This window comes from Lynx canadensis, chromosome A1, assembly GCF_007474595.2.
Source record: "Lynx canadensis isolate LIC74 chromosome A1, mLynCan4.pri.v2, whole genome shotgun sequence".
Taxonomy (NCBI): domain Eukaryota; kingdom Metazoa; phylum Chordata; class Mammalia; order Carnivora; family Felidae; genus Lynx; species Lynx canadensis.
The window spans coordinates 123436806-123462274 of NC_044303.2; the positions used below are offsets into that span (position 1 = coordinate 123436806).

The 25469-nt window shown below is 38.9% G+C and overlaps 1 protein-coding gene across 1 annotated transcript in view; it reads left to right on the top strand.

Moving 5' to 3' along the window:
- SPINK5 (serine peptidase inhibitor Kazal type 5) overlaps nt 1-25469 on the top strand; it is a 106830-nt gene that overhangs the window by 74731 nt on the left and 6630 nt on the right. The window contains 2 exon segments of the mRNA XM_032593897.1: nt 11477-11579; nt 12550-12609. Of these exon segments, the coding sequence (XP_032449788.1) occupies nt 11477-11579; nt 12550-12609 (163 nt within the window).

Consider the following 25469-nt stretch of genomic DNA (forward strand, 5'->3'; position numbering starts at 1 on the left):
AAGGTTTTGTAAGAGAGTGCCTTCCTTTCATTTTGGGTGTGTTCTTTCCACTAGAATTATGTAACAGACATTATTAACAACAGGACTTAATTATGGTGTTAGATGATGGAATAAATCATTAGAACAAAAGATGTCCCGAACATGGGTTCAGTTCCCTCTGTAGGATTCGTGGTGTGATCTTGGATACACCAAGGTGGTACAGGTGGGTGATGGCCCAGCATTGCTCTGATGACTATGATGATGCGTGTCCTGGAGGTCGAAACCTATTGCCTGAACTTTGTTCCTGTATAGAAAGATTCTATAAGACAGTCTGCAGTCTGAAGAATGAATTAAATGCCAGATCACAACTTTCCTGGAATAACAGACCGAGGATCCTAGAACGCATACTTACATTTAATATCTAAGAAGTATTTTCTATTGTACGATAACTACTATGATTTATATAACTCAGAATTTTATGTGCTCTTTCCTTGTGCGCATCTTCACAGTAGGCCTGTGATTAGGACAGGGATTATTATCTTTCCGATTTTATAGAAAATCAGCCCAGGGAAGATCCTGCAATTACCAGAATTATTCAATATTACATTTTGGGTCTGGTATAGGTCTTCTGACTTCAGAGCTTATGCTCTGCTACTATCCCTTGGTTATCAGGAGATTCTGAAAACCAGGAGCTCTAGAAAAGGGATTACATATCTCAATTAAATAAAAATTAGCTACCTTGAAAGGAAATTTCCTGACAAAGATTTTCAAAGATGTAACGAGACCATAGATTTCCACTTTCAAACCAAAGTAAATCTCCTGGGGTGGATGTGAGGACTAAACTGGAGGTTTAGGTTTGGAACAACAGTGCTGCTGGTGCTCCAGGTGGTACTAGCTGATAACACACAGGAATATGGAAGAAAACTTCCTGAGGCCCTTGCCTTCTTCTAAAAATCAGAGAGATGATTAAATTCTTACAACCCAAAGAAGCTATAATACTAAAGCATTAGTGTTGGAGGAATTGGATTTAAGGTCTGACCAAATGTGAGACCTTGGCAAGTCACTAGCCTTCTCTGGAGCTCAGTTCCCTGCTCTGTGAAACGATGTTAATGACACCTACCTCTTTTCATTACCATGAGGACCACGTGTAATCAAGCACAGAGTTCGTATTTGTATCTGTCTCAACAGGTAGTATGTACTAGGTGTTCAGTACTCATTGAATCAATTGAATAAATGTGGAAGTGATTTTAAATGGTGAGTTCTTGGCAGAATGCAGTGATCTGTGGATTTCTCTAACTACAACATAACTATAAATGTATAGCCCACATCTCTATTATATCTCTGAGTTTCTAGCACCTAAACTATCCATCTTCTCTTCCAGGACAAATGATGGAAGAATTGGTGAAAGCCATGAGGGAAAATATATGCCCTAATTCTGAATCGCCTCTCACCATCTGTATATACAAAGAATTCTTCAGAGCTTATTATTTACTATAGAAAATGATACAGTGCTGTTGGGGGAATGGACTCACTGACTTTCAGTCTTTCCCATCTCTTTCCTCCTAGAATCTGTGATCCAAGGGCACAGAGATATCTCCATCTGTCTGTGCTTGAAAATCTCCTGATCACAATGCTGTCTGTTCAACTACTTGTTCAATAAAAGTAAACCCAGCAGAACACTATTTCTGGGATTTCTTCATCACTGCCTGGATTTACAGGCTTTACAGAAGCTGAAAACTACCCTTTTGTCTTGCTAAGCTATTGGTGGACACAAAATGCTCACTTTTTTTTCAGTTTCAAGTTGCTGTCCTAGTTAGAAGAAATGTCTAGAAGAGAGGTAGGGAGGTATGGGATCCAGGCATTCAAGAGCTGTATAAAGCCAAACCAGTTATGAATCACCTTCCGTATCTGTCACTTTACCAGCTCTCCTATGTAACTTCCGTATTTCCATGCAGAGCGTAACTACCTCTGTGACACAGATACCATCCAAAGACACAAACCAGTAGTTTCTCATATTCGGTCGTGTTGCCTATTGACCATTTCCTATATCACAGTCTGGGAGAAGACTAAGCAGATGAGAATTACCAGTGTGTTGCAAGTCTCTAGAGCAGCACAATCCAATAGAAAAAGAATTCAAGTCACATGTAATCTCAAATTTTCTAGTAGGTAAAGAAATGGGTAAAATCAACTTTAATAATGTATTTTATTTAGAACCCAGTGTGTCAAAACTCTTATCATTTCAAAATATAGTCAATATACACTTTTATTTTAGCAGGTCATTGATATTTTATATTCACAGCATACCTGTTTGGACCAACCACATTTCAAGTGCTACATGTAGCTAGAGGCCACCAAATGAGACAGTGAGCTAATGCACTTGAGAAATTAACCAGGGAATACAAGTGCGAGGTAGGGGTGGGATGGAACAGCTTGTAAGCTCCTGCCTCAGCGCTGAAACTCTGTCACGTTCAGCATCTTGATACTGACGTCCTGTGACAGCACCTAGATGGGATAAACACATCCTAGAGGGAAAAAGCTATGGAGAATCCATCATGGTTGAAGTTGTTCTCAGCTGAAGAACTGTATCCAGAATGGTAGGTCTACTTGGATTTGGGGAGTTAACTTTGTTTTTTTCCTCTGCCCTTTTCTCTTAGATAAGTTGTTGCTAGGGCAATTACAGTTAGGATTTTGTAATCATTGTCCTTTGTAACCGTGAAAAATCAATTCTATGCTGTTTTTCCCCTTATGTTATCATTAAGGTAACAGAAAAAAAAAAAAAAAAGAAGGTTATAAATCCTTTTTTTTTTTCCAAGCATGAAAATACTGTCATTTCTGGAAAGAAAAAAAACTGAGAAAACAATGTTGCTATTTTCTTTGGCAATTCCAGGATATAAGGGATGGGTTAGAGATTCTTTAACATGAGATTGTATCTCCTAAGTGGGTAGTTCTCAGAAATCCAGAAACTCTATTTTCATGGCCAAGACATATTGTTTTTTGAGAAGTAGTTGCTTTTTTATGTCACTTTGAACATTTGAAATATAAACAATAAACCGTTTACAAATATTCAACTTTCATTATTTTTTCTATTATGATTATCATTATTAGCTAATATGCACAAAAACTTTGTTACCCATGTTTAAGACTTAACCAATCCTTGATAATCATTCTGAGCACCAGGGCAAATGTGGCTTAGGAATAGGATGGAGTGGAGGATAAAATGGTCTGGAGTGGGATTAAACAGGGAGATGGAAAAAGGCTCAGGGACCCAGGGAAGGTCAAGAGTAAAGTGGGGGGTGCAGATGTCAGGAATGGGATGGGTACCAAGAAAAATAGAGAGTGGACTGAGATGCAGGGATTGGGGTTGAGTGTGAATGTGTTGAACATGTTACTTGGAATTTAAAACAAAGCTGAAAGTTGATTTTTTTGGTGGGGGGGGGACACAAACTAGAGGTGAATATAAAATGTCACCTGTGTCACAACGGTCACAACAAAATAGCTGCATTAATAATCAAGTAAACTAATTTTTGAGTTGCTTCTTGAGTTATGTCTTGATGGTTGGTAGGCAGATGAAAACTGGACCCATCTCACTGAGGTTACACAAACCAGCTCTAAAATTGTAGACCAGGACGTGACAAATGATCCTGTGTTGGAACTAAAAAAAAAACAAAACTATTTATATCACCTCTTCTTGGTCACTCTCACAGACTTATGCATTTCTCTATAACTGATGCTCTTTCAGATTCCATTTTCAGAATATGGGTTTTCATAGATCTACCACTGTCAACTCCTTTATTTTCTCATGTAAGGGACTCACCTGAGATCTTCCTCTTTCTCTCAAGGCTACACAAACACCCAAGGAGAATACTTATCTACACTATGCGTAGGGAAAATTTTTCTGTAAACAGCCAGATAGTAAATATTTTAGGCTTTGTGGGATAAATAGTTTCTGTCACAACCACTCTATGCTGTTGTTGTGTGAATAAATGAATTTAAATTATGTAAATAAATATACGTGGCTGTGTTCCATGTATATTTATAAAAATAGGTGGTGAACCAGGTTTGACCCGTGGGCTGGAACTCACTAATGGGTAGGAATCTGTCAGTTGTCCCTCTTCTTTATAACATGTTTGTCTTCTCTTTGTCCCCTTCTGTACTTTTAAACACCAACCACACTTCTCACTCCATGATAATAGAAAATAAAATAGAAATATAATAATAGAATAAAATAAGAGAAATAATAAATGTTGACATTTCTAAACATTTAATATGTGCTTGGAACTGAAAAAAGCACATGGCAAGACTCACATTTGTACCCCAATCCAATATTCTTTGTGGCCTTCTTGGTTGATTTTGACCAAAGACAACATCATATTTTACACAGAGATAATGGTAAATGAAGTCAATATGTCCTGTGGTCTTTATAATGATGAGGGTATCTGTTTTCTTCCTGGGAAAAAAAAAAACATAGCAAGACATTCCTGTTCTTTCTTTGATGCCATTGTGGCACATAAGTCCCTTTTTCTTTCCAGTATTGAAATGAAAGTTCTATCTAAATAACATGTGACTATAAATCATTCTTTGAGCATGAGGAGACAACAGAGGCAAGGACTTTGTCATATGAGGATTAGTCCCAGGAAAGAAATCAAACAAAATATTTGTCATCCTTAATGGAAATTTCATGTGACAATAGAGCTCCTTCCAGATTATTTTGAGGGATAATGTGCTGTCTTCCTCCAAGTCATTCTATGCTATTAACTACTTTTCATTATATCTTTGCTTCTGTATCACGAAGCTATCAGAAAACAATGTACTTTTGCCATTCTAATCTGTTACAGTACTTGTAATATTTTTTAATGAATTTTAGACCCTCTTTTTCTCTCCAACAGAATTTTCCAATGGCCTTTCAACAGACTTGTTTGTTTCCCTCCTTTACAGCTCTCTCTTAAAACAAACAAACAAACAAACAAAGAAAAAACTCCAAGGGCACCTGGGTGGCTCAGTCTGTTAAGCATCCGACCTTTGGTTTCCGCTCAGGTCATGATCTCATGGTTCATGGGATGGAGCCCCATGGGATCACTGTTAGCGCAGAGACTGCTTGAGATTCTCTCTCTCTCTTCTCTTTCTGCCCCTCCTGGCTTGCATGTGCACTCTTTCTCACTCAAAATAAATAAATAAATAAACTTTAAAAAAAAAATGAAAAACTCCAAATGACCTCTTCCAAACACAGATCTGTTTAATTCCCCAGTTTAAATTTTTGAAGACTCCTATGAAGCAGCCACACTGTACCAGAACAAAGCAAAACGAGACAAACCTGAACTCTAGACATTGTCTTCTATCTTCTCCTCTCCTTTTCATCCTCCATAGAGTCAATCACCGCATCCGATAAACTCCAGTTCAAGCCATAGTCAATCCCTTCATGACTGGCCATATCATCTTTATAAATGATCTCCCTCTACAGCCTTCTCCCTTCCATTGAATTCTTTACTGTAGGCAGGGTAATGCTCTGAAATCCAAATCTGATGGTATTATTCTTAAAACCTATAAGTGGCTTCTCTAGCCCCCACGATTAACTCAAAACTCTTCCTGGTACAAATAAAAAATTGCTGACACTAATAGCTGAAAACAAACTAGTTACTTGAAAATATGAACTTATAAGATGTATCTCCCTCCCCACTACCCCTGTAGGCTAGATAGATTCATGAGGCGTTTCTCAGAAATATTAGCAAAAGCTGCAGCTGAAGAGGAATGCAAAGAGTAGCATGAGCCCAGAAAATATGTTGTGAAGTGTACTGTTGTAATTGACATTGTACTTTCAACCAACTAATTTTGTTATCAGCTAAATATGTAATTGACAGAGTTAGAGAAAAATTAGAGAGGACTTATCCAACATGTTTCAGATATGGGAATCCTGAAGCCCAGAGGGGGGGAAGTGATTTTCTGAGCTTACCCAAAATCAGAAATACAAATTCAGCTAAGTGGTTTTTAATCTCATGTTCCTTATACCATTCCCTCTGGCTTCATGAACCCTAGTTCCATGCTCTTCATACAAATAACATTATCTGATTATGTTTTCAGATAAAAAAGGAATGGATTTTTCATCTAGTGATCCAGAATATTGCTCATGTCCTACAGAAATGGTCACCTCTGTTTATGTGTGGAATAATTCAATTCCAAATCTAGGGAGTGTGTGGCAGGACAGAGAGTACATGTGCTGATTTTTTAGCACATAGTAAAGGGATTAGTGATGAAAAGTGAATTCCAGTGGCTTGACTTACATGAAAGAAGTCTTGGAAGCAGTAATAAAGTAAGAAGTTTTCAACTATTATATTCTCACCTCTGGATCAATTTTGTGCCTGGAATTTTAAGTGTGAAAGTTGCCAGAACTTATGTTCTGAGAACAGAACTTGCCACGGTCTCTACAAGTGAGTTATGGACAAGGTGTGTTCACAGGGGATATTTGCGTAAGTCACAGCCTTTGATCACAGGACAGACATTAATAAATCAAGCAGGAAATGCCACATCCTTCTCCACCCAGAAGTTGTTCCTATGCATTCAAAAGAGGAGTAGACAGCTGAGTGATTTCCAGTTATAAGTGCCCACTGAAGATTTGCTGGTGGAGCTATATAGCCCAATTAGCACTTAACCAGAAGCACAAGATATTCCAGAGAAAACAAACATTGGTAGTCATTTTAATGTCAGTATGTCAAGTCAAAGAAGAAATAATAACACAACATCTACAATAAGAGCAATAGTCAAAAGCTGTTAACGAGGTTTTTTTTTGTATCTTTCCTTCCCCTCTATCACAAAGCTCTAAGAAAGCAGTGTGTAGTTTATTTCAGCTACACTGGACAAAGGCATAAATAATAGGCAAGAAATTATCCTTCATGGCTTGAGTGCTTTGGGAAGTAACCCAAATAGTAAAATTTTCAAGAGAAATGAAAGCGACCAAGTTCTGACACTGCCTAACACTGCTGCCTAGCAGCATCCTCAAACGGCAAAAGACTGCTGATGCTTGACTGTAAAAGGTGTCTGCTGAACCCTGGAGTCAACAGTTCTCAATCTCAATCAAAAATCACTCTGTCCCGGGGCGCCTGGGTGGCGCAGTCGGTTAAGCGTCCGACTTCAGCCAGGTCACGATCTCATGGTCCGTGAGTTCGAGCCCCGCGTCGGGCTCTGGGTTGATGGCTCAGAGCCTGGAGCCTGCTTCCGATTCTGTGTCTCCCTCTCTCTCTGCCCCTCCCCCGTTCATGCTCTGTCTCTCTCTGTCCCAAAAATAAATAAACGTTGAAAAAAAATTAAAAAAAAAAAAATCACTCTGTCCCATGAGTGGCACAGAATCAGGGAACAACTTCAGGGAAGGGAACCATTTATGTCTGGATTGGACCATCAAGATGCAGGCAGCCGCCATGACTGTCTACAGATCAGAGGGCCTCTTCTGATTTTCTGGGCACCTGCTTAAACAGCTCAGATCCTCATAAACCCCAATAATGAATGAGACCAAATGTCCCCAAAACCCAGCAGAACAGAGGACTTGGAATCAGTTTATTTAGAGAAATTTTATAATTTTATTTAGAGAAAAAGAAGGAATAGATAATTTTGTACATCTACATTATTGATCAAAGCTCACACCTACTATGTGTGGGATCTTATTGAGGGTTGCCAGGAATTCATGTGGGATTCACACCCACATCAAGGGCTTGCTTCCCTTGAATCACAGCCAATCAATCATTTTTGAAACAAGATCTTGAACCTGTAAAGGAACTGGTAACAGAAGTTGGTATGGATTTGAAGTCACTTTGAAACAACTTTTGATTTGGGCAATGTATTGTGATGATGCTAAATTTTACACAATCCTACATATTCATTTTAAATCTTTAGACAGTTACTGAGTAGATGGCAAAAGGAAGAAAAATGTAGTGTTGGTAGAATTTGTTGACAGGGTTAATTTCTCTGTCATTCCTGTGGGAATTTCCAGAAAGGAAGGAATATGGGAAGTAGATTTATAAGGTATTATTCTTGAACTCTGAATTAAAAAAAAAACATCAAACAAACAAAAATCCTTATATTCTTTCTGGAGAGAGACACACACAAATTAAAGCCTAGTTGGTGAGAGATTGGCTGTGAGTATGAAAATCAGAAGAAACGAAGACTCCTCTAAGTTTTCCTGGATTGGGTTGCTACTGGCAGATATTAGCAGAATGAAACTGGAGAGAAGCCACTAAAAATGAGATTTAGCAATAAGGTTTGCTAGGAACATATTGAACTAGAAGATCCTATGGGATGCCAGGATGGTGATGTCCAGATAGCAGTAGAGAATTGAGTGTAGGACCCAGGCAGCAAATACTTCCTCACCTTCTCTGGGATACCAAGTCGGGACAGAAACCCCATGCTGACCCAGGGCTGTGTGATGGTTTGAGAAGTTACGGCATTAGCAGAATAAATCCTGTGCTAGAATCTAGGGATTTATTTCACTGCATGGTCTTGGACAAGATATTCTCCCTCCCAGGGCCTCACTTCCTTTTGTGTGTGTTTTCTAGGTCAGTTTTCAAATGGATTTGCATGGAGCCTTATAGTATGTGGTGGAAAAGCAGGGGCTCTTGAATCCTGTCTTCTATTTAAGTGACTGCCTTTTTAAAACTGTTACATCTGTTGCTTACCTCATAAAATTACATTGAGAAAGAAATGTAAAGTTCCATTTCTTAATTAAATAACAGTAATGAAGAGTTTGAAAGTCACAGGCCTAAATGCTGGCCCCTGGCCTTGCCAGATCCAGCATCACTGAGCCATGGTTCTCATTTCTGTTATCTACTTAGAACTTGTGACTCTAATCAGATGTTCCACTATAACTTGGGAAGAAGATCATTTACCCCATTAAGAAGAGTTTCTGGAGTACATTTCATTATAGTATACATATTTCAAATGCTGAAAAAGGATTGAAATATGGGTGAGGTGTAAGTACTCAAATTTCACAATAGGAGAAACCAAAATTATAGAATTATTTCTGAGAAAAAGAAGTGATATTGGAGATGAAAAGTGGGAGATCGTAAGTTCTGAAATTGGAAGAACTAGTTTTGGATCAAGTTTCTATTACTCATTAGCTGTCTACTTTGGGCAATTTTCTTAATTCCTCCAATCTTTGAGTTTGTCCTTTCGGAATTAACTCTGTCTTAACTCCATAGTAAATTTATCTTCTGGACAGCTGATGTTGATGACCACATCTAAGTACTTGGAAATCATTAGGCCTATATTATTGGAAAAAAAAAAAAAAAAAGGTTGGTTATCAGACATATATAGATAGGGGCACCAGAGAATGTGTTAAGCAGAATATCATATTTGTAATCTTAAGTAGCATGACACTCTATGCTAAAATCTGGATTTTCATTATAAACAATCATTGTTGCTATTGACATAGCATATATGAATAAAAAAATACAGAATAGAAGCATAAGTCTAGGATTCTGGACGACTGGCTTTTACAACTATTAACTCTATGACTAAATAGAAAGCACTTAATCTTTCTGTATTTGTTGTCCCATCTGCTAAGTAGCAATAATACTGCATATTTCACAAGTTTGTTATAATCACTTAACAAGCCTTCATAGAATATTGAAATTGTCTTTCCTACTCTAGAAAAGCAAGGTATTACAGTGCTAAGTATTCATGTTGTACCACTGTACAACAAGAAATGTCCTCATTGCTTCTGTTTTCTGTTTCAACTTTCCTACATTTGATATCACCTTAAAACCCTTTACACTGGCACAAAAACAGACACATAGACCAATGGAATAGAATAGAAACCCCAGAACTAGACCCACAAACGTATGGCCAACTCATCTTTGACAAAGCAGGAAAGAACATCCAATGGAAAAAAGACAGTCTCTTTAACAAATGGTGCTGGGAGAACTGGACAGCAACATGCAGAAGATTGAAACTAGACCACTTTCTCACACCATTCACAAAAATAAACTCAAAATGGATAAAGGACCTGAATGTGAGACAGGAAACCATCAAAACCTTAGAGGATAAAGCAGGAAAAGACCTCTCTGACCTCAGCCGTAGCAATCTCTTACTCGACACATCCCCAAAGGCAAAGGAATTAAAAGCAAAAGTGAATTACTGGGACCTTATGAAGATAAAAAGCTTCTGCACAGCAAAGGAAACAGCCAACAAAACTAAAAGGCAACCAACGGAATGGGAAAAGATATTTGCAAATGACATATCGGACAAAGGGCTAGTATCCAAAATCTATAAAGAGCTCACCAAACTCCACACCCGAAAAACAAATAACCCAGTGAAGAAATGGGCAGAAAACATGAATAGACACTTCTCTAAAGAAGACATCCAGATGGCCAACAGGCACATGAAAAGATGTCCAGCGTCGCTCCTTATCAGGGAAATACAAATCAAAACCACACTCAGGTATCACCTCACGCCAGTCAGAGTGGCCAAAATGAACAAATCAGGAGACTATAGATGCTGGAGAGGATGGAGAAACGGGAACCCTCTTGCACTGTTGGTGGGAATGCAAATTGGTGCAGCCGCTCTGGAAAGCAGTGTGGAGGTTCCTCAGAAAATTAAAAATAGACCTACCCTATGACCCAGCAATAGCACTGCTAGGAATTTATCCAAGGGATACAGGAGTACTGATGCATAGGGGCACTTGTACCCCAATGTTCATAGCAGCACTCTCAACAATAGCCAAAGTATGGAAAGAGCCTAAATGTCCATCAACTGATGAATGGATAAAGAAATTGTGGTTTATATACACAATGGAATACTACGTGGCAATGAGAAAAAATGAAATATGGCCTTTTGTAGCAACGTGGATGGAACTGGAGAGTGTGATGCTAAGTGAAATAAGCCATACAGAGAAAGACAGATACCATATGGTTTCACTCTTATGTGGATCCTGAGAAACTTAACAGGAACCCATGGGGGAGGGGAAGAAAAAAAAAAAAGAGGTTAGAGTGGGAGAGAGCCAAAGCATAAGAGACTGTTAAAAACTGAGAACAAACTGAGGGTTGATGGGGGGTGGGAGGGAGGAGAGGGTGGGTGGTGGGTATTGAGGAGGGCACCTTTTGGGATGAGCACTGGGTGTTGTATGGAAACCAATTTGACAATAAATTTCATATATTAAAAAAAAAACCCTTTACACATACCATTTTAATGTTTTTTTCTCTTTACTACACCTGTGATTTTTATTTGTTCTTAAATATAGCCATGCTGTTGTATTTGCTAAGAGACCAGAGGATTATTATGCAAGAGAGCTTCTGGTAGGTGAGTTTCAGGGTATAACTATTTCCACTGGCTACAATTCAAGATAATAAGGAAGTTTGTGAAGTTAAAACCCTAGCTTGGGTTAGCAACCAATCACCACTGAAAAGGTCGATTTTTAACGAAGGTGGGACCCTGCCTTATGCATGTGTGTATATATATACGTGTACGTATGTATTTGGCAGACTGCTTTCTCTCTCTTTCTCTGGACTTCCTGTCTCAGAGCAGCATATCTCTGCCACCCTCACTCATCATCATGATGAAGAGCATCACTGCTTTTGCCATCATCACTCTGGCAGCCACCACGTGGGCTGTCTCTCCTCCTGGTGAGTTAGGACTCCTTTTAGTTTCCATACCCATGTGTTAGCTGCAATTTGTTCAACCTCCAGCAAATATAGGATGTTAAAGTCAGAAGAAAATTTAGAAGTTAACTATCTGGATTGTTCTGATTAACAAAGAGGGGGTGGGGGTCAGACCTTCCAGAAGAGGAAGAGAGACTGAGAAGAAGAATAAAATGATTGCCATGGGAATAAAAGGTACAGCATAGGGAATATAGGCAATGCTACTCTAATAGGGTTGTAAGGTGACAGATGGTAGCTACGTTTGTGGTGAGCCCAGCATAATGTATAGACTTGTCAAATCACTGTGTTGTACACCTGAAATTAATGTAACATTGTGTGTCAACCATACTTCAATTTAAAAAAAAAAGAATAAAAGGACTATGGGCAGCCTGCTCAGTTGCTGATCGATGTCAGGCTTCTGAATTGCCCTTTCAGAAACAACTTACGCAACTTTGAGACCGTAACCAACCCCTACCCTTGACATGCTCACAGGAATTCCTAGATACCTATGACAGCCTTTTCTCCAATGACCACAAATTGCCCCCATGTTTATTTATTTATTTTTTGAGTCAGAATTGCATACATTTCTGGCTTCGTCCTGAACTGGCCGTAAGTAAAGAAGTGACCTCTTAGGTCTGATGGGGGCAAGGGATGTTAGAAATGGGTTTTAGTTACTGTAGACCGTGAATTCAACCTTGCATTTCTAACTGTGGAATTTGCTCTTTCTCCACTTCCTTCTGTTCAAATGCGTCTCATGCCACACTCTTCTGGGGATCATAGAGGTGAGTATAGCCCCTTTCTGTGGGGTCTTTGTAAAAATAAAATCAGAGCTAATTCGTAAATGGGGCTGTGAAAGTAGGTAACCTGGATCACTGTGGATGGAACTAATTCCTAGGGAGGTAAAACCAGTCCTAACTCCACTTCTCCTGGTGGTGTTTTTTTTTTTTCTTTAAAGGCTGCAAAAGGAATCTCTTTGCAAACGGGGAACAGCAGATTAAGGAAACTTTTACCTTAGGTAGCTTTAAAAAAATTTTTTTTAATATTTATTTATTTATTTGAGAGAGAGAGAGAGACAGCATGAGTGAGGGAGGGGCAGAGAGAGGGAGACACAAAACCTGAAGGAGGCTTCAGGCTCTGAGCTGTCAGCACAGAGCCTTATGTGGGGCATGGACCCATGAACTGTGAGATCATGACGTCAGCTGAAGTCAGACACCTAACTGACTGAGCCATCCAGGTGACCCTTTAAGTAGCTTTTTAAACTTTCACATTCATTATTACATTGCACTCTCATCATAACTCTAAAAGGAGAGATTAACATTTCCTTCTTTACCTGTTAATTATCATTTTATTTACAGATTATTTCAGGTCTGACCTAGTTGTGTAGCACAGCGCCTGGACCATACAAGGTCTTCTAGACATATTTGCTAGAAAGTTGAACAGGCTATGGTACTCTTTTCACTCTCTTCTCTTTCTTCCCAGCTTGATAGAAGAATGGTTATAGAATTGAAGGAAAACAATGTAGGCCATTATTTTTTATTCTAATTATAGGTGAACTGCTCCCAATACAACAGAAAAGGCTCTGGGATTACATGCTCAAAGGAGCTGAAACCAATATGTGGCATAGATCATAAAACTTACAGTAATGAATGCATGTTTTGCCTACTGAACCAGTAAGTATAATACCCAATTTGGAGCCCCTCTTTTTTTAAAGATTACAAAGTCCACATTGGCTGAAATCTGCTTGGTTTCTAACAACATGGTTTGATAAATCCTACCTTTTGTCACACTCCTCCAATACCCTTTGGACATTGCTTTGTTAAAATAAAAATAAATAAGTAAATAAGTAAACAAATAAATATCTCTAAGGATATATATATTTCTTTGCTATCCAGCCAAATTCTCATTCACATATAACACTGTCCTTCAGGCATTAGCTGTTACATAGAGACATTTTTATTTTCACATTACATTTGAGGAAACTGAGTCTCAGGCAGAAAATGTATCTTGGTTAAAGTTCCATAATCTTCTGTTTATATCTTTCTTATTGTATAATGAGAACTCAGAAGACAACTCTCTCTATTTAGGCTGTTTGCCATGGGTACTATTATAAGAATTTGATGTATCTTTTATAACCCAGAGAAAATCCATGTTCCTTCTTAGAATTATCTGGAAAAGTCTCAGGAAGAGATTAAAAATACAAATGGATAGTTGGAATCCCCACCAGCAGACCCACAAATTACACAAGAAGTCCTCACTATAAACAACATCTCAGCCTCTAAGCAAATGAAAGAAACATTATTACCAGCCATTCCATGAATTTGAATTCACCACTTTATGGCTACTGGTTAAAATCATGGGCTTTGGTGTCACACATCTGGGTTAGAATCCAGATTGCACTTAGTAAATATGTGACATCAGACAAATACCCAACCCACTACGTACTTCACTATCCTCATTTGTAAGATATAAGTTATTTTTTAAAGCTTATTTATTTATTTATTTATTTATTTAAAGCATCAGTGAGGGAGGGGCATTGGGAGAGGGAGACAGAGAATCCCAAGAAGGCTTTGCCCTATCAGAGCAGAGCCCGATCCAGGGCTCCATCCCACAAACCATGAGTTCATGACCTGAGCCAAAATCAAGAGTCAGACGCTTAACCAACTGAGCCACCCAAGAGCCCCTGTAAGATAGAAATTATAATGGTGTTTAGGGTTCACTGTGATAAAACATATCAAACCTTAGCTCTGCAGCTAATACAGAAATGAGCTCTTCTTCCTTCTTATCATCTTCCCCTTCTTTTCTAACCCTTCTTAAAATTTATAGTCAAGTATAATAACAAGTGTTATTCAGAATAAAGTCTCTCAGGATATGCAAACACATGTGCTGGAAAAAAAACACAAGAGATTAAAGACTGATGAGATCTTATTGATTATAGCATCACCTAGCCTCCTTTTAGGAAACAGGAATCTAATACAAAGAGGAAATGATTATAACAAAATTACACAGACTGTGAGTGCCAGAGATGGATTTGAACATATTTTCTTTTTCTTAACTGCAAAAAAATGTTTTCACACTATATTACACCTTTGATTTTCATGTGAATATTCATGGAGTATTTTTTAAATGCCCAATCTCCTCTTAGTGCTGATTGTATTTTCTCATACTTTTATTTGTTTACAAAATGATCACCCATCAAAGATGTTAATGGTCAGTATTAGCCGACTAGAGTAGAATTTAACCAGAACTCGTCATTCTCAGTACAGGTTAGACAACATAGAATAACATATGTCTGTATTTTACTCTATAGATTGTGAAATATCAAGTAATGCATTACTCATTCAATAAAATCTTTTCTTTCAGAAATAAACGATTTCAACTCAGAAAACTTTATGATAATAAATGTGTAAGTATACACAGAAATTTCATTTATGCTCAATATAAAATGTTATAATTCTCACTTTATGAAAGTTTTAAAATAGGTATTCTAGAAACTTCTATGACTATGTATAGACCAAAAAACTCAAGAACACATGTAAAGACAATTCAGGGCTAAAGAGCTATGTGAGTGGGTTAAAATATTAAAATAATTTTAATAGAGTTTGAAACATGACAAGAGAATTATACACATGGGATTGTGGTAGTAAATATTTTAAGGAGGGGCATCTACACCAATTTGATGGGTGAGGGAGAGAAATATCATCATGAAACTGTTAAAAAAGTAGTTAAACTGACTTTTAAGGACTAAGAGTCTTAGGAGTCAGTCTGATGGAGAAAGGGGTAAGGTGATGCAAGATAGGAAAAACACCTTAAGCAAGGGCACAGGGATGTATAGGAGCAGGAAACACTCCGGGAATTCAGTTGTTAAGTTTAGCTAGAGTAAGAGGCAGAGGATAAGAGAGATAAGCCAGGCTCATGAGGGGACTTTCTGTTGACGGGGAATCAGTTAAGTAATCAAAAAACAAAAACTGATTTTGTTTTTTGAAAGATCACTCTGGCGTCAGTGTGGAGGGTGATTGAAATCTCAGATGAAGGTAGATTTAGGGCAACAAACTGGCAGGCAACTGTGACTATGCAGGCAAGACCATGAGGACGTGGATAAAATGGATGACAGCATGGTAAGGAGAAGACTGGTTCAAAAATTAAGTACAAGATAGAAGATGTATTCTATTCATCAGTTCCCCGCGGAGAATGAGGGAGAGGGAAGCCGTAACCTCAGGCTAAGCCATCTCTTTCTGTGATGAGAGTGCCACCATTTTGGGTCAGATTTTGTAAACTGAAGAGGGTTTGTCTTTTTATGAGTGAGATTTGGAACTAAATGACCTCTCAAGACCTTTAAAAAGCTCATTTTCTGTGATTTAACAATTCGAAATTGTTCTTTCTTTTTTTTTTTTTTTCTTTTTCTGGACTGGAGCAAATTGAGTGCACCAATTATTCTGCCATCTGTACTATGGAATATTTCCCTCTCTGCGGATCTGATGGAAAAGTATATTCTAACAAATGCTCATTTTGCAATGAAGTTGTGTAAGTGCTGAATTTAACATATTATTTGCAGTAATGACCTCTCCTGCAGAGCTTGAAACCATCTTAGCTACCTGATAAGCTTGCTGTTCCTATGAAGTGTATGAGTGTATACACTGCTATGAAGTGTATCAGTATAGCTTGCTGATAATTATAATATTTTACAAAAAGAAGCAAAAATAAAGAGAAAGAGGCAAGAGAAAGAATGATAGTGGATAGTAGGAAGAAAATGAAGCTCAAAAAGGAGACTTTATCAACATCATAGTATTACTGAATGGCAAATAGCAAGAGATGTTTAAAGACTTTTTTGGCTCCTAACACTGGCTTTCACTAGCACACTGAATTCCTTTTTCCCCCTTGCTGGATCTCAGTTATTAATTGCTCACCTTTCATGCTCTGTGCTCATTTGGCTGGCTTTATTTTAGAATATAAAAGTTTCAATTTAAGATCTCCAAAGCCTTCCCTTAAAAAAAAAAAATGATTTCTCTTGTAGGAAGAGACGTGGTACACTTTTTTTGGCAAAGTATGGACAGTGCTGAGTCTCCCTGATGCTCAAGGGCACCAAGTTCCCTTTGGCAGATTCCACATAGAGAATCAATCCCTCTCAGATGGCTGTGGGGCAAATATATGGATTTGATTCTTCAATAAAAGATTTTTAGCAGAAAGCTTTCAGGCATGTCTTTGGATGCAACTGTAGTCTCTTAAGGAAAATGTCTGTGGTCATTTCTCTCAATAAGTGACAAGGAAAGATTTCTTCTATTTCTACTCAAGTTGGGAGCTGGAGAGATTATATACACACTAATGGGAGAGGAATCTGTTCATAGCATCCCATTTTACAAAAACTCACAATTTTTAAGTAAACATGGGTCAAGGGGCAGATCTGACCATTAGTCTTAACACTAGTACCTTTAGCAACACTAATGAAAAGTGGAAAGTTCAGCTTTGGAGGAAGATAGAGTAAGAATCCATAACACTATCAACTAATCAGACCAGGAATAACATTAGATGTTAGATACCATTATTTAAAGAGGACTCAGTCACAGGTGGGAATCCACAAAGGAAGGCATTTTGTTGGTCATGTTGGGAAGAGACTAAAAATAATAGAATTTGATTAAACTGTTGTTGAAGTCTTTAAAAGGCCCAAGGAAAGTTCAAGGTAACTAGGAAAGATGAGGACATATGCAGGACTATCACAAGAGAGATCAGAACATTCTCATTTCTGGGGCTCCATAGAAAGGAGTCATGTCATTAACATAATATGCAAAGACAGATATTTTGCTTACATAAAGAGAAGAATTTTCTAACAGTACATCTGCAAATAGGAACAAAGTTATGCCCTATAAGTTCATCAGTCCAATACAATTTGCTTTTGTAGTAAAGTCTGGTTAAATGCTTGCCAGCTATTTTGTGGAGATTTGTGTGTGTGTTTTTAACAACACATATAGAAAGATCACTATGGGTCAAGCAGTGTGTTGTGTAGGGAGAGGCAATACAAATGGGCAAAGATTTCATGTCAGTAAGGAGTTTGTAGACTAGTCAGAGACAATCTTTTGAAGAGTTGATTACTATGCAATGAAAAAAGACTATAATCAAGAATCATTAAAGGTTCAGTAAAAACTGAAAGGAAGACCTGACCCTTATGACCTCATTTAACATTAATTACCTCCTAAAACCCTATCTCCAAATACAGTCACACTGATGGTTAATGTTTTCACATTTGAATTTGGAGGGGACACAATTTCATCCATAGCAGCTAGGTTGCCAGAACTTTATTTTCATTTTTCATATGTGAAAATAAAATGCATGACAGCATAAACACAGAGAGAAGAAATGAAAGTATTCTATTATAAGATTCTGTGTTAAGTTAAATGATATAATACCACTTAAAGGTACACTGTGCAAAGTTAAGAATGTATATTATAAATCCTAAAGCAACACTAAATATGCCAACAATGAAGATAAAATGGAAAAATGAAAAAAAATACTATATTTGTGCAAGAGAGACAAAGAAAAGAGGTAAAGAGGAAAAACAGATTGGACTAATAGAAAGCAAGTAGCAGGATGGCAGACTCAAGGTAATTGTGTTAGTTAGGGATTCTTCAGAAAAACAAAACCAACTCTGTGTGTGTGTGTGTGTGTGTGTGTGGAGAGAGAGAGAGAGAGAGAGACAGACAGGGAGACAGAGACAGAGAAAGAGACAGAGACAAGAGAGAAAGAAAAAGATTTATTTTAAGTAATTGGTCCATGTGATTATAGAAAGTGTGAAATTTGCACAGTAGGTCAGCAGACTGGTGACCCAGGGGAAGTATTGATGTTGCAGCTCAATTCTAAAGGAAGTCAAGAGGCAGAATTCTCCTTCCCTAAGAGATCTCAGGGTTTTTCTCTTAAGGCCTTCAAGTGATCACAGGAGGCCCACCCACATTACAGAAAATAATATGCTTCACTCAGAGTCTACAGGTTTAGACACCTCACCAAAGAGGAAATCCCAAAGGTTAAAATATCTCTCTTTGGGGAGGCATATATAGGTAGTAAAACTATTAAAAATGCAAGTGAGTGATTAACACAGAAGTCAGGATAGAGTCTGTGAGAGGGGGCTGTAGTTAGGCAGTGCCTTAGTCTGTCTGGGCTCCTATAGCAAAAATACCATAAACTGGGAGGCTTAAACAGCAAATATTTATTTCTCACAGTTCTGGAGTCTGGCAAGTCTAAGATCAAGGTGCAAGGGAGCTCTCTGGGCTCTGCCTTCATGACCTAATCACCTCCTAAAAGTCCTACCTCTTAATACCATCACATTGGGGATTAGGCTTCAACATATAAATTTAAGGGGGACACAAATATTCGGTGTATAGCTGGCAATAACATGTGAGAGGCTTTTAGGATGATGGCCATTCTAGCTTGTCACTAGGATGTTGGGTACATAGATGTTGACCTTATAATAATAAATAATTTAACTACAGACAACAATAATAACAATGAGATCTACTGATTTAAATATTGATCATATCAGAAAAAATACCTTCACAGTGATATCTCAACTGGTGTCTGACCAAATATCTGGGCACTGTGGCCTAGCCAAGTTGACATATAAAATTAACTGTTACAGTAAGTATATCAGTTATCATATTAAATATGAATGGTCTAAACACTAATTAAAGGAAGAGATTGCAAACTGGATTTTTTAAAAAGTGAGTGTGTTTATAAGAAACACACTTTAAACATAAAAGCACAAATAGGAGAAAAATAAAAGGATTACCATGTTAACATTAGTCAAAAGAAAGCTGGAGTAGCATTATTGATATAAACAAAATAGATTTTAGAGGAAAGACTTATTCAAAGGATGAGAGTTACATTTTATAATGATAAAATTCTCAATTAATTAAGAAGATACAAAATCTTACATGTTTATGAAACTCAAGATTTACAAATCAAAAATGAATATAAGTGCATGGAAAAATAAACAAATCCATGATTATGATCAGAGATTTCAATATCCATCTCTCAAAAATTAATAAAGCAAGTAAGTAGAATATCAACAATTGTGCAGCAGAATTGAGTAATACAATCAACCATGTGGCCTGATTGACAACCACGTGACCCGAGAACACTGCCCCCAACAAGAGCAGTGTAAACCTTCTTCTCAAGTAAACAAGAAATACTTACCAAGAAAGACCACTTTCTTGCCTGTAAAACAAATTTCAATATATTTAAAAGGATTCGAGGTTGGCAGGAAGATGGCGGCGTAGGAGGACGCTGGGCTCACCGCGCGTCCTGCTGATCACTTAGATTCCACCTACACCTGCCTAAATAACCCAGAAAACCGCCAGAGGATCAGCAGAACGGAGTCGCCGGACCCAAGTGCAGACGAGAGGCCCACGGAAGAGGGTAGGAAGGGCGGCGAGGCGGTGCGCGCTCCACGGACCGGCGGGAGGGAGCCGGGGCGGAGGGGCGGCTCGCCGGCCAAGCAGAGCCCCCGAGTCCGGCTTGCAAAAGCGGAGGGGCCTGACGGACTGTGTTCCGACAGCAAGCGCGACTTAGCGTCTGGGAGATCATAAGTTAACAGCTCTGCTCGGAAAGCAGGAAGGCTGGAGGACAAAGGGAGGGTGAGCTGCGGAGCCCCCGGACGACAGAGCTCAGTTTGGCGGGGAACAAAGGCGCTCGCCAGCGCCATCTCCCCCGCCCATCCCCCAGCCAAAATCCCAAAGGGAACCGGTTCCGGCCAGGGAAATTGCTCGCTCCGCGCAAACACCCAACTCTGTGCTTCTGCGGAGCCAAACCTCCGGCAGCGGATCTGACTCCCTCCGGCTGCCACAGGGCCCCTCCTGAAGTGGATCACCTAAGGAGAAGCGAGCTAAGCCTGCCCCCCCTCCCGCCGTGCACCTTGCCTTCCCACCCCAGCTAATACGCCAGATCCCCAGCATCACAAGCCTGGCAGTGTGCAAGTAGCCCGGACGGGCCACGCCACCCCACAGTGAATCCCGGCCCTAGGAGAGGGGAAGAGAAGGCACACACCAGTCTGACTGTGGCCCCAGCGGTGGGCTGGGGGCAGACATCAGGACTGACTGCGGCCCCGCCCACCAACTCCAGTTATACACCACAGCACAGGGGAAGTGCCCTGCAGGTCCTCACCACACCAGGGACTATCCAAAATGACCAAGCGGAAGAATTCCCCTCAGAAGAATCTCCAGGAAATAACAACAGCTAATGAGCTGATCAAAAAGGATTTAAATAATATAACAGAAAGTGAATTTAGAATAATAGTCATAAAATTAATCGCTGGGCTGGAAAACAGTATACAGGACAGCAGAGAATCTCTTGCTACAGAGATCAAGGGACTAAGGAACAGTCACGAGGAGCTGAAAAACGCTTTAAATGAAATGCAAAACAAAATGCAAACCACCACGGCTCGGATGGAAGAGGCAGAGGAGAGAATAGGTGAACTAGAAGATAAAGTTATGGAAAAAGAGGAAGCTGAGAAAAAGAGAGATAAAAAAATCCAGGAGTATGAGGGGAAAATTAGAGAACTAAGTGATACACTAAAAAGAAATAATATACGCATAATTGGTATCCCAGAGGAGGAAGAGAGAGGGAAAGGTGCTGAAGGGGTACTTGAAGAAATAATAGCTGAGAACTTCCCTGAACTGGGGAAGGAAAAAGGCATTGAAATCCAAGAGGCACAGAGAACTCCCTTCAGACGTAACTTGAATCGATCTTCTGCACGACATATCATAGTGAAACTGGCAAAATACAAGGATAAAGAGAAAATTCTGAAAGCAGCAAGGGTTAAACGTGCCCTCACATATAAAGGGAGACCTATAAGACTCGTGACTGACCTCTCTTTTGAAACTTGGCAGGCCAGAAAGAATTGGCACGAGATTTTCAGGGTGCTAGACAGCAAAAATATGCAGCCGAGAATCCTTTATCCAGCAAGTCTGTCATTTAGAATAGAAGGAGAGATAAAGGTCTTCCCAAACAAACAAAAACTGAAGGAATTCGTCACCACTAAACCAGCCCTACAAGAGATCCTAAGGGGGACCCTGTGAGACAAAGTACCAGAGACATCACTACAAGCATAAAACATACAGACATCACAATGACTCTAAACCCGTATCTTTCTATAATAACACTGAATGTAAATGGATTAAATGCGCCAACCAAAAGACATAGGGTATCAGAATGGATACAAAAACAAGACCCATCTATTTGCTGTCTACAAGAGACTCATTTTAGACCTGAGGACACCTTTAGATTCAGAGTGAGGGGATGGAGAACTATTTATCATGCTACTGGAAGCCAAAAGAAAGCTGGAGTAGCCATACTTATATCAGACAAACTAGACTTTAAATTAAAGGCTGTAACAAGAGATGAAGAAGGACATTATATAATAGTTACAGGGTCTATCCATCAGGAAGAGCTAACAATTATAAATGTCTATGCGCCGAATACCGGAGCCCCCAAGTATATAAAACAATTACTCATAAACAGAAGCAACCTTATTGATAAGAATGTGGTAATTGCAGGGGACTTTAACACCCCACTTACAGAAATGGATAGATCATCTAGACACACAGTCAATAAAGAAACAAGGGCCCTGAATGAGACATTGGATCAGATGGACTTGACAGATCTATTTAGAACTCTGCATCCCAAAGCAACAGAATATACTTTCTTCTCGAGTGCACATGGAACATTCTCCAAGATAGATCATATACTGGGTCACAAAACAGCCCTTCATAAGTTTACAAGAATTGAAATTATACCATGCATACTTTCAGACCACAATGCTATGAAGCTTGAAATCAACCACAGGAAAAAGTCTGGAAAACCTCCAAAAGCGTGGAGGTTAAAGAACACCCTACTAACGAATGAGTGGGTCAACCAGGCAATTAGAGAAGAAATCAAAAAATATATGGAAACAAACGAAAATGAAAATACAACAATCCAAACGCTTTGGGACGCAGCGAAGGCAGTCCTGAGAGGAAAATACATTGCAATCCAGGCCTATCTCAAGAAACAAGAAAAATCCCAAATACAAAATCTAACAGCACACCTAAAGGAAATAGAAGCAGAACAGCAAAGGCAGCCTAAACCCAGCAGAAGAAGAGAAATAATAAAGATCAGAGCAGAAATAAACAATATAGAATCTAAAAAAACTGTAGAGCAGATCAACGAAACCAAGAGTTGGTTTTTTGAAAAAATAAACAAAATTGACAAACCTCTAGCCAGGCTTCTCAAAAAGAAAAGGGAGATGACCCAAATAGATAAAATCATGAATGAAAATGGAATTATTACAACCAATCCCTCAGAGATACAAACAATTATCAGGGAATACTATGAAAAATTATATGCCAACAAATTGGACAACCTGGAAGAAATGGACACATTCCTGAACACCCACACTCTTCCAAAACTCAATCAGGAGGAAATAGAAAGCTTGAACAGACCCATAACCAGCGAAGAAATTGAATCGGTTATCAAAAATCTCCCAACAAATAAGAGTCCAGGACCAGATGGCTTCCCAGGGGAGTTCTACCAGACATTTAAAGCAGAGATAATACCTATCCTTCTCAAGCTATTCCAAGAAATAGAAAGGGAAGGGAAACTTCCAGACTCATTCTATGAAGCCAGTATTACTTTGATTCCTAAACCAGACAGAGACCCAGTAAAAAAAGAGAACTACAGGCCAATATCCCTGATGAATATGGATGCAAAAATTCTCAATAAGATACTAGCAAATCGAATTCAACAGCATATAAAAAGAATTATTCACCATGATCAAGTGGGATTCATTCCTGGGATGCAGGGCTGGTTCAACATTCGCAAATCAATCAACGTGATACATCACATTAACAAAAAAAAAGAGAAGAACCATATGATCCTGTCAATCGATGCAGAAAAGGCCTTTGACAAAATCCAGCACCCTTTCTTAATAAAAACCCTTGAGAAAGTCGGGATAGAAGGAACATACTTAAAGATCATAAAAGCCATTTATGAAAAGCCCACAGCTAACATCATCCTCAACGGGGAAAAACTGAGAGCTTTTTCCCTGAGATCAGGAACACGACAGGGATGCCCACTCTCACCGCTGTTGTTTAACATAGTGCTGGAAGTTCTAGCATCAGCAATCAGACAACAAAAGGAAATCAAAGGCATCCAAATTGGCAAAGATGAAGTCAAGCTTTCGCTTTTTGCAGATGACATGATATTATACATGGAAAATCCGATAGACTCCACCAAAAGTCTGCTAGAACTGATACATGAATTCAGCAAAGTTGCAGGATACAAAATCAATGTCCAGAAATCAGTTGCATTCTTATACACTAACAATGAAGCCACAGAAAGACAAATAAAGAAACTGATCCCATTCACAATTGCACCAAGAAGCATAAAATACCTAGGAATAAATCTAACCAAAGATGTAAAGGATCTGTATGCTGAAAACTATAGAAAGCTTATGAAGGTAATTGAAGAAGACTTAAAGAAATGGAAAGACATTCCCTGCTCATGGATTGGAAAAATAAATATTGTCAAAATGTCAATACTACCCAAAGCTATCTACACATTCAATGCAATCCCAATCAAAATTGCACCAGCATTCTTCTCGAAATTAGAACAAGCAATCCTAAAATTCATATGGAACCACAAAAGGCCCCGAATAGCCAAAGGAATTTTGAAGAAGAAGACCAAAGCAGGAGGCATCACAATCCCAGACTTTAGCCTCTACTACAAAGCTGTCATCATCAAGACAGCATGGTATTGGCACAAAAACAGACACACAGACCAATGGAATAGAATAGAAACCCCAGAACTAGACCCACAAACGTATGGCCAACTCATCTTTGACAAAGCAGGAAAGAACATCCAATGGAAAAAAGACAGCCTCTTTAACAAATGGTGCTGGGAGAACTGGACAGCAACATGCAGAAGGTTGAAACTAGACCACTTTCTCACACCATTTACAAAAATAAACTCAAAATGGATAAAGGACCTAAATGTGAGACAGGAAACCATCAAAACCTTAGAGGAGAAAGCAGGAAAAGACCTCTCTGACCTCAGCCGTAGCAATCTCTTACTCGACACATCCCCAAAGGCAAGGGAATTAAAAGCAAAAGTGAATTACTGGGACCTTATGAAGATAAAAAGCTTCTGCACAGCAAAGGAAACAACCAACAAAACTAAAAGGCAACCAACGGAATGGGAAAAGATATTTGCAAATGACATATCGGACAAAGGGCTAGTATCCAAAATCTATAAAGAGCTCACCAAACTCCACACCCGAAAAACAAATAACCCAGTGAAGAAATGGGCAGAAAACATGAATAGACACTTCTCTAAAGAAGACATCCAGATGGCCAACAGGCACATGAAAAGATGTTCAGCGTCACTCCTTATCAGGGAAATACAAATCAAAACCACACTCAGGTATCACCTCACGCCAGTCAGAGTGGCCAAAATGAACAAATCAGGAGACTATAGATGCTGGAGAGGATGTGGAGAAACGGGAACCCTCTTGCACTGTTGGTGGGAATGCAAATTGGTGCAGCCGCTCTGGAAAGCAGTGTGGAGGTTCCTCAGAAAATTAAAAATAGACCTACCCTATGACCCAGCAATAGCACTGCTAGGAATTTATCCAAGGGATACAGGAGTACTGATGCATAGGGGCACTTGTACCCCAATGTTCATAGCAGCACTCTCAACAATAGCCAAATTATGGAAAGAGCCTAAATGTCCATCAACTGATGAATGGATAAAGAAATTGTGGTTTATATACACAATGGAATACTACGTGGCAATGAGAAACAATGAAATATGGCCCTTTGTAGCAACGTGGATGGAACTGGAGAGTGTAATGCTAAGTGA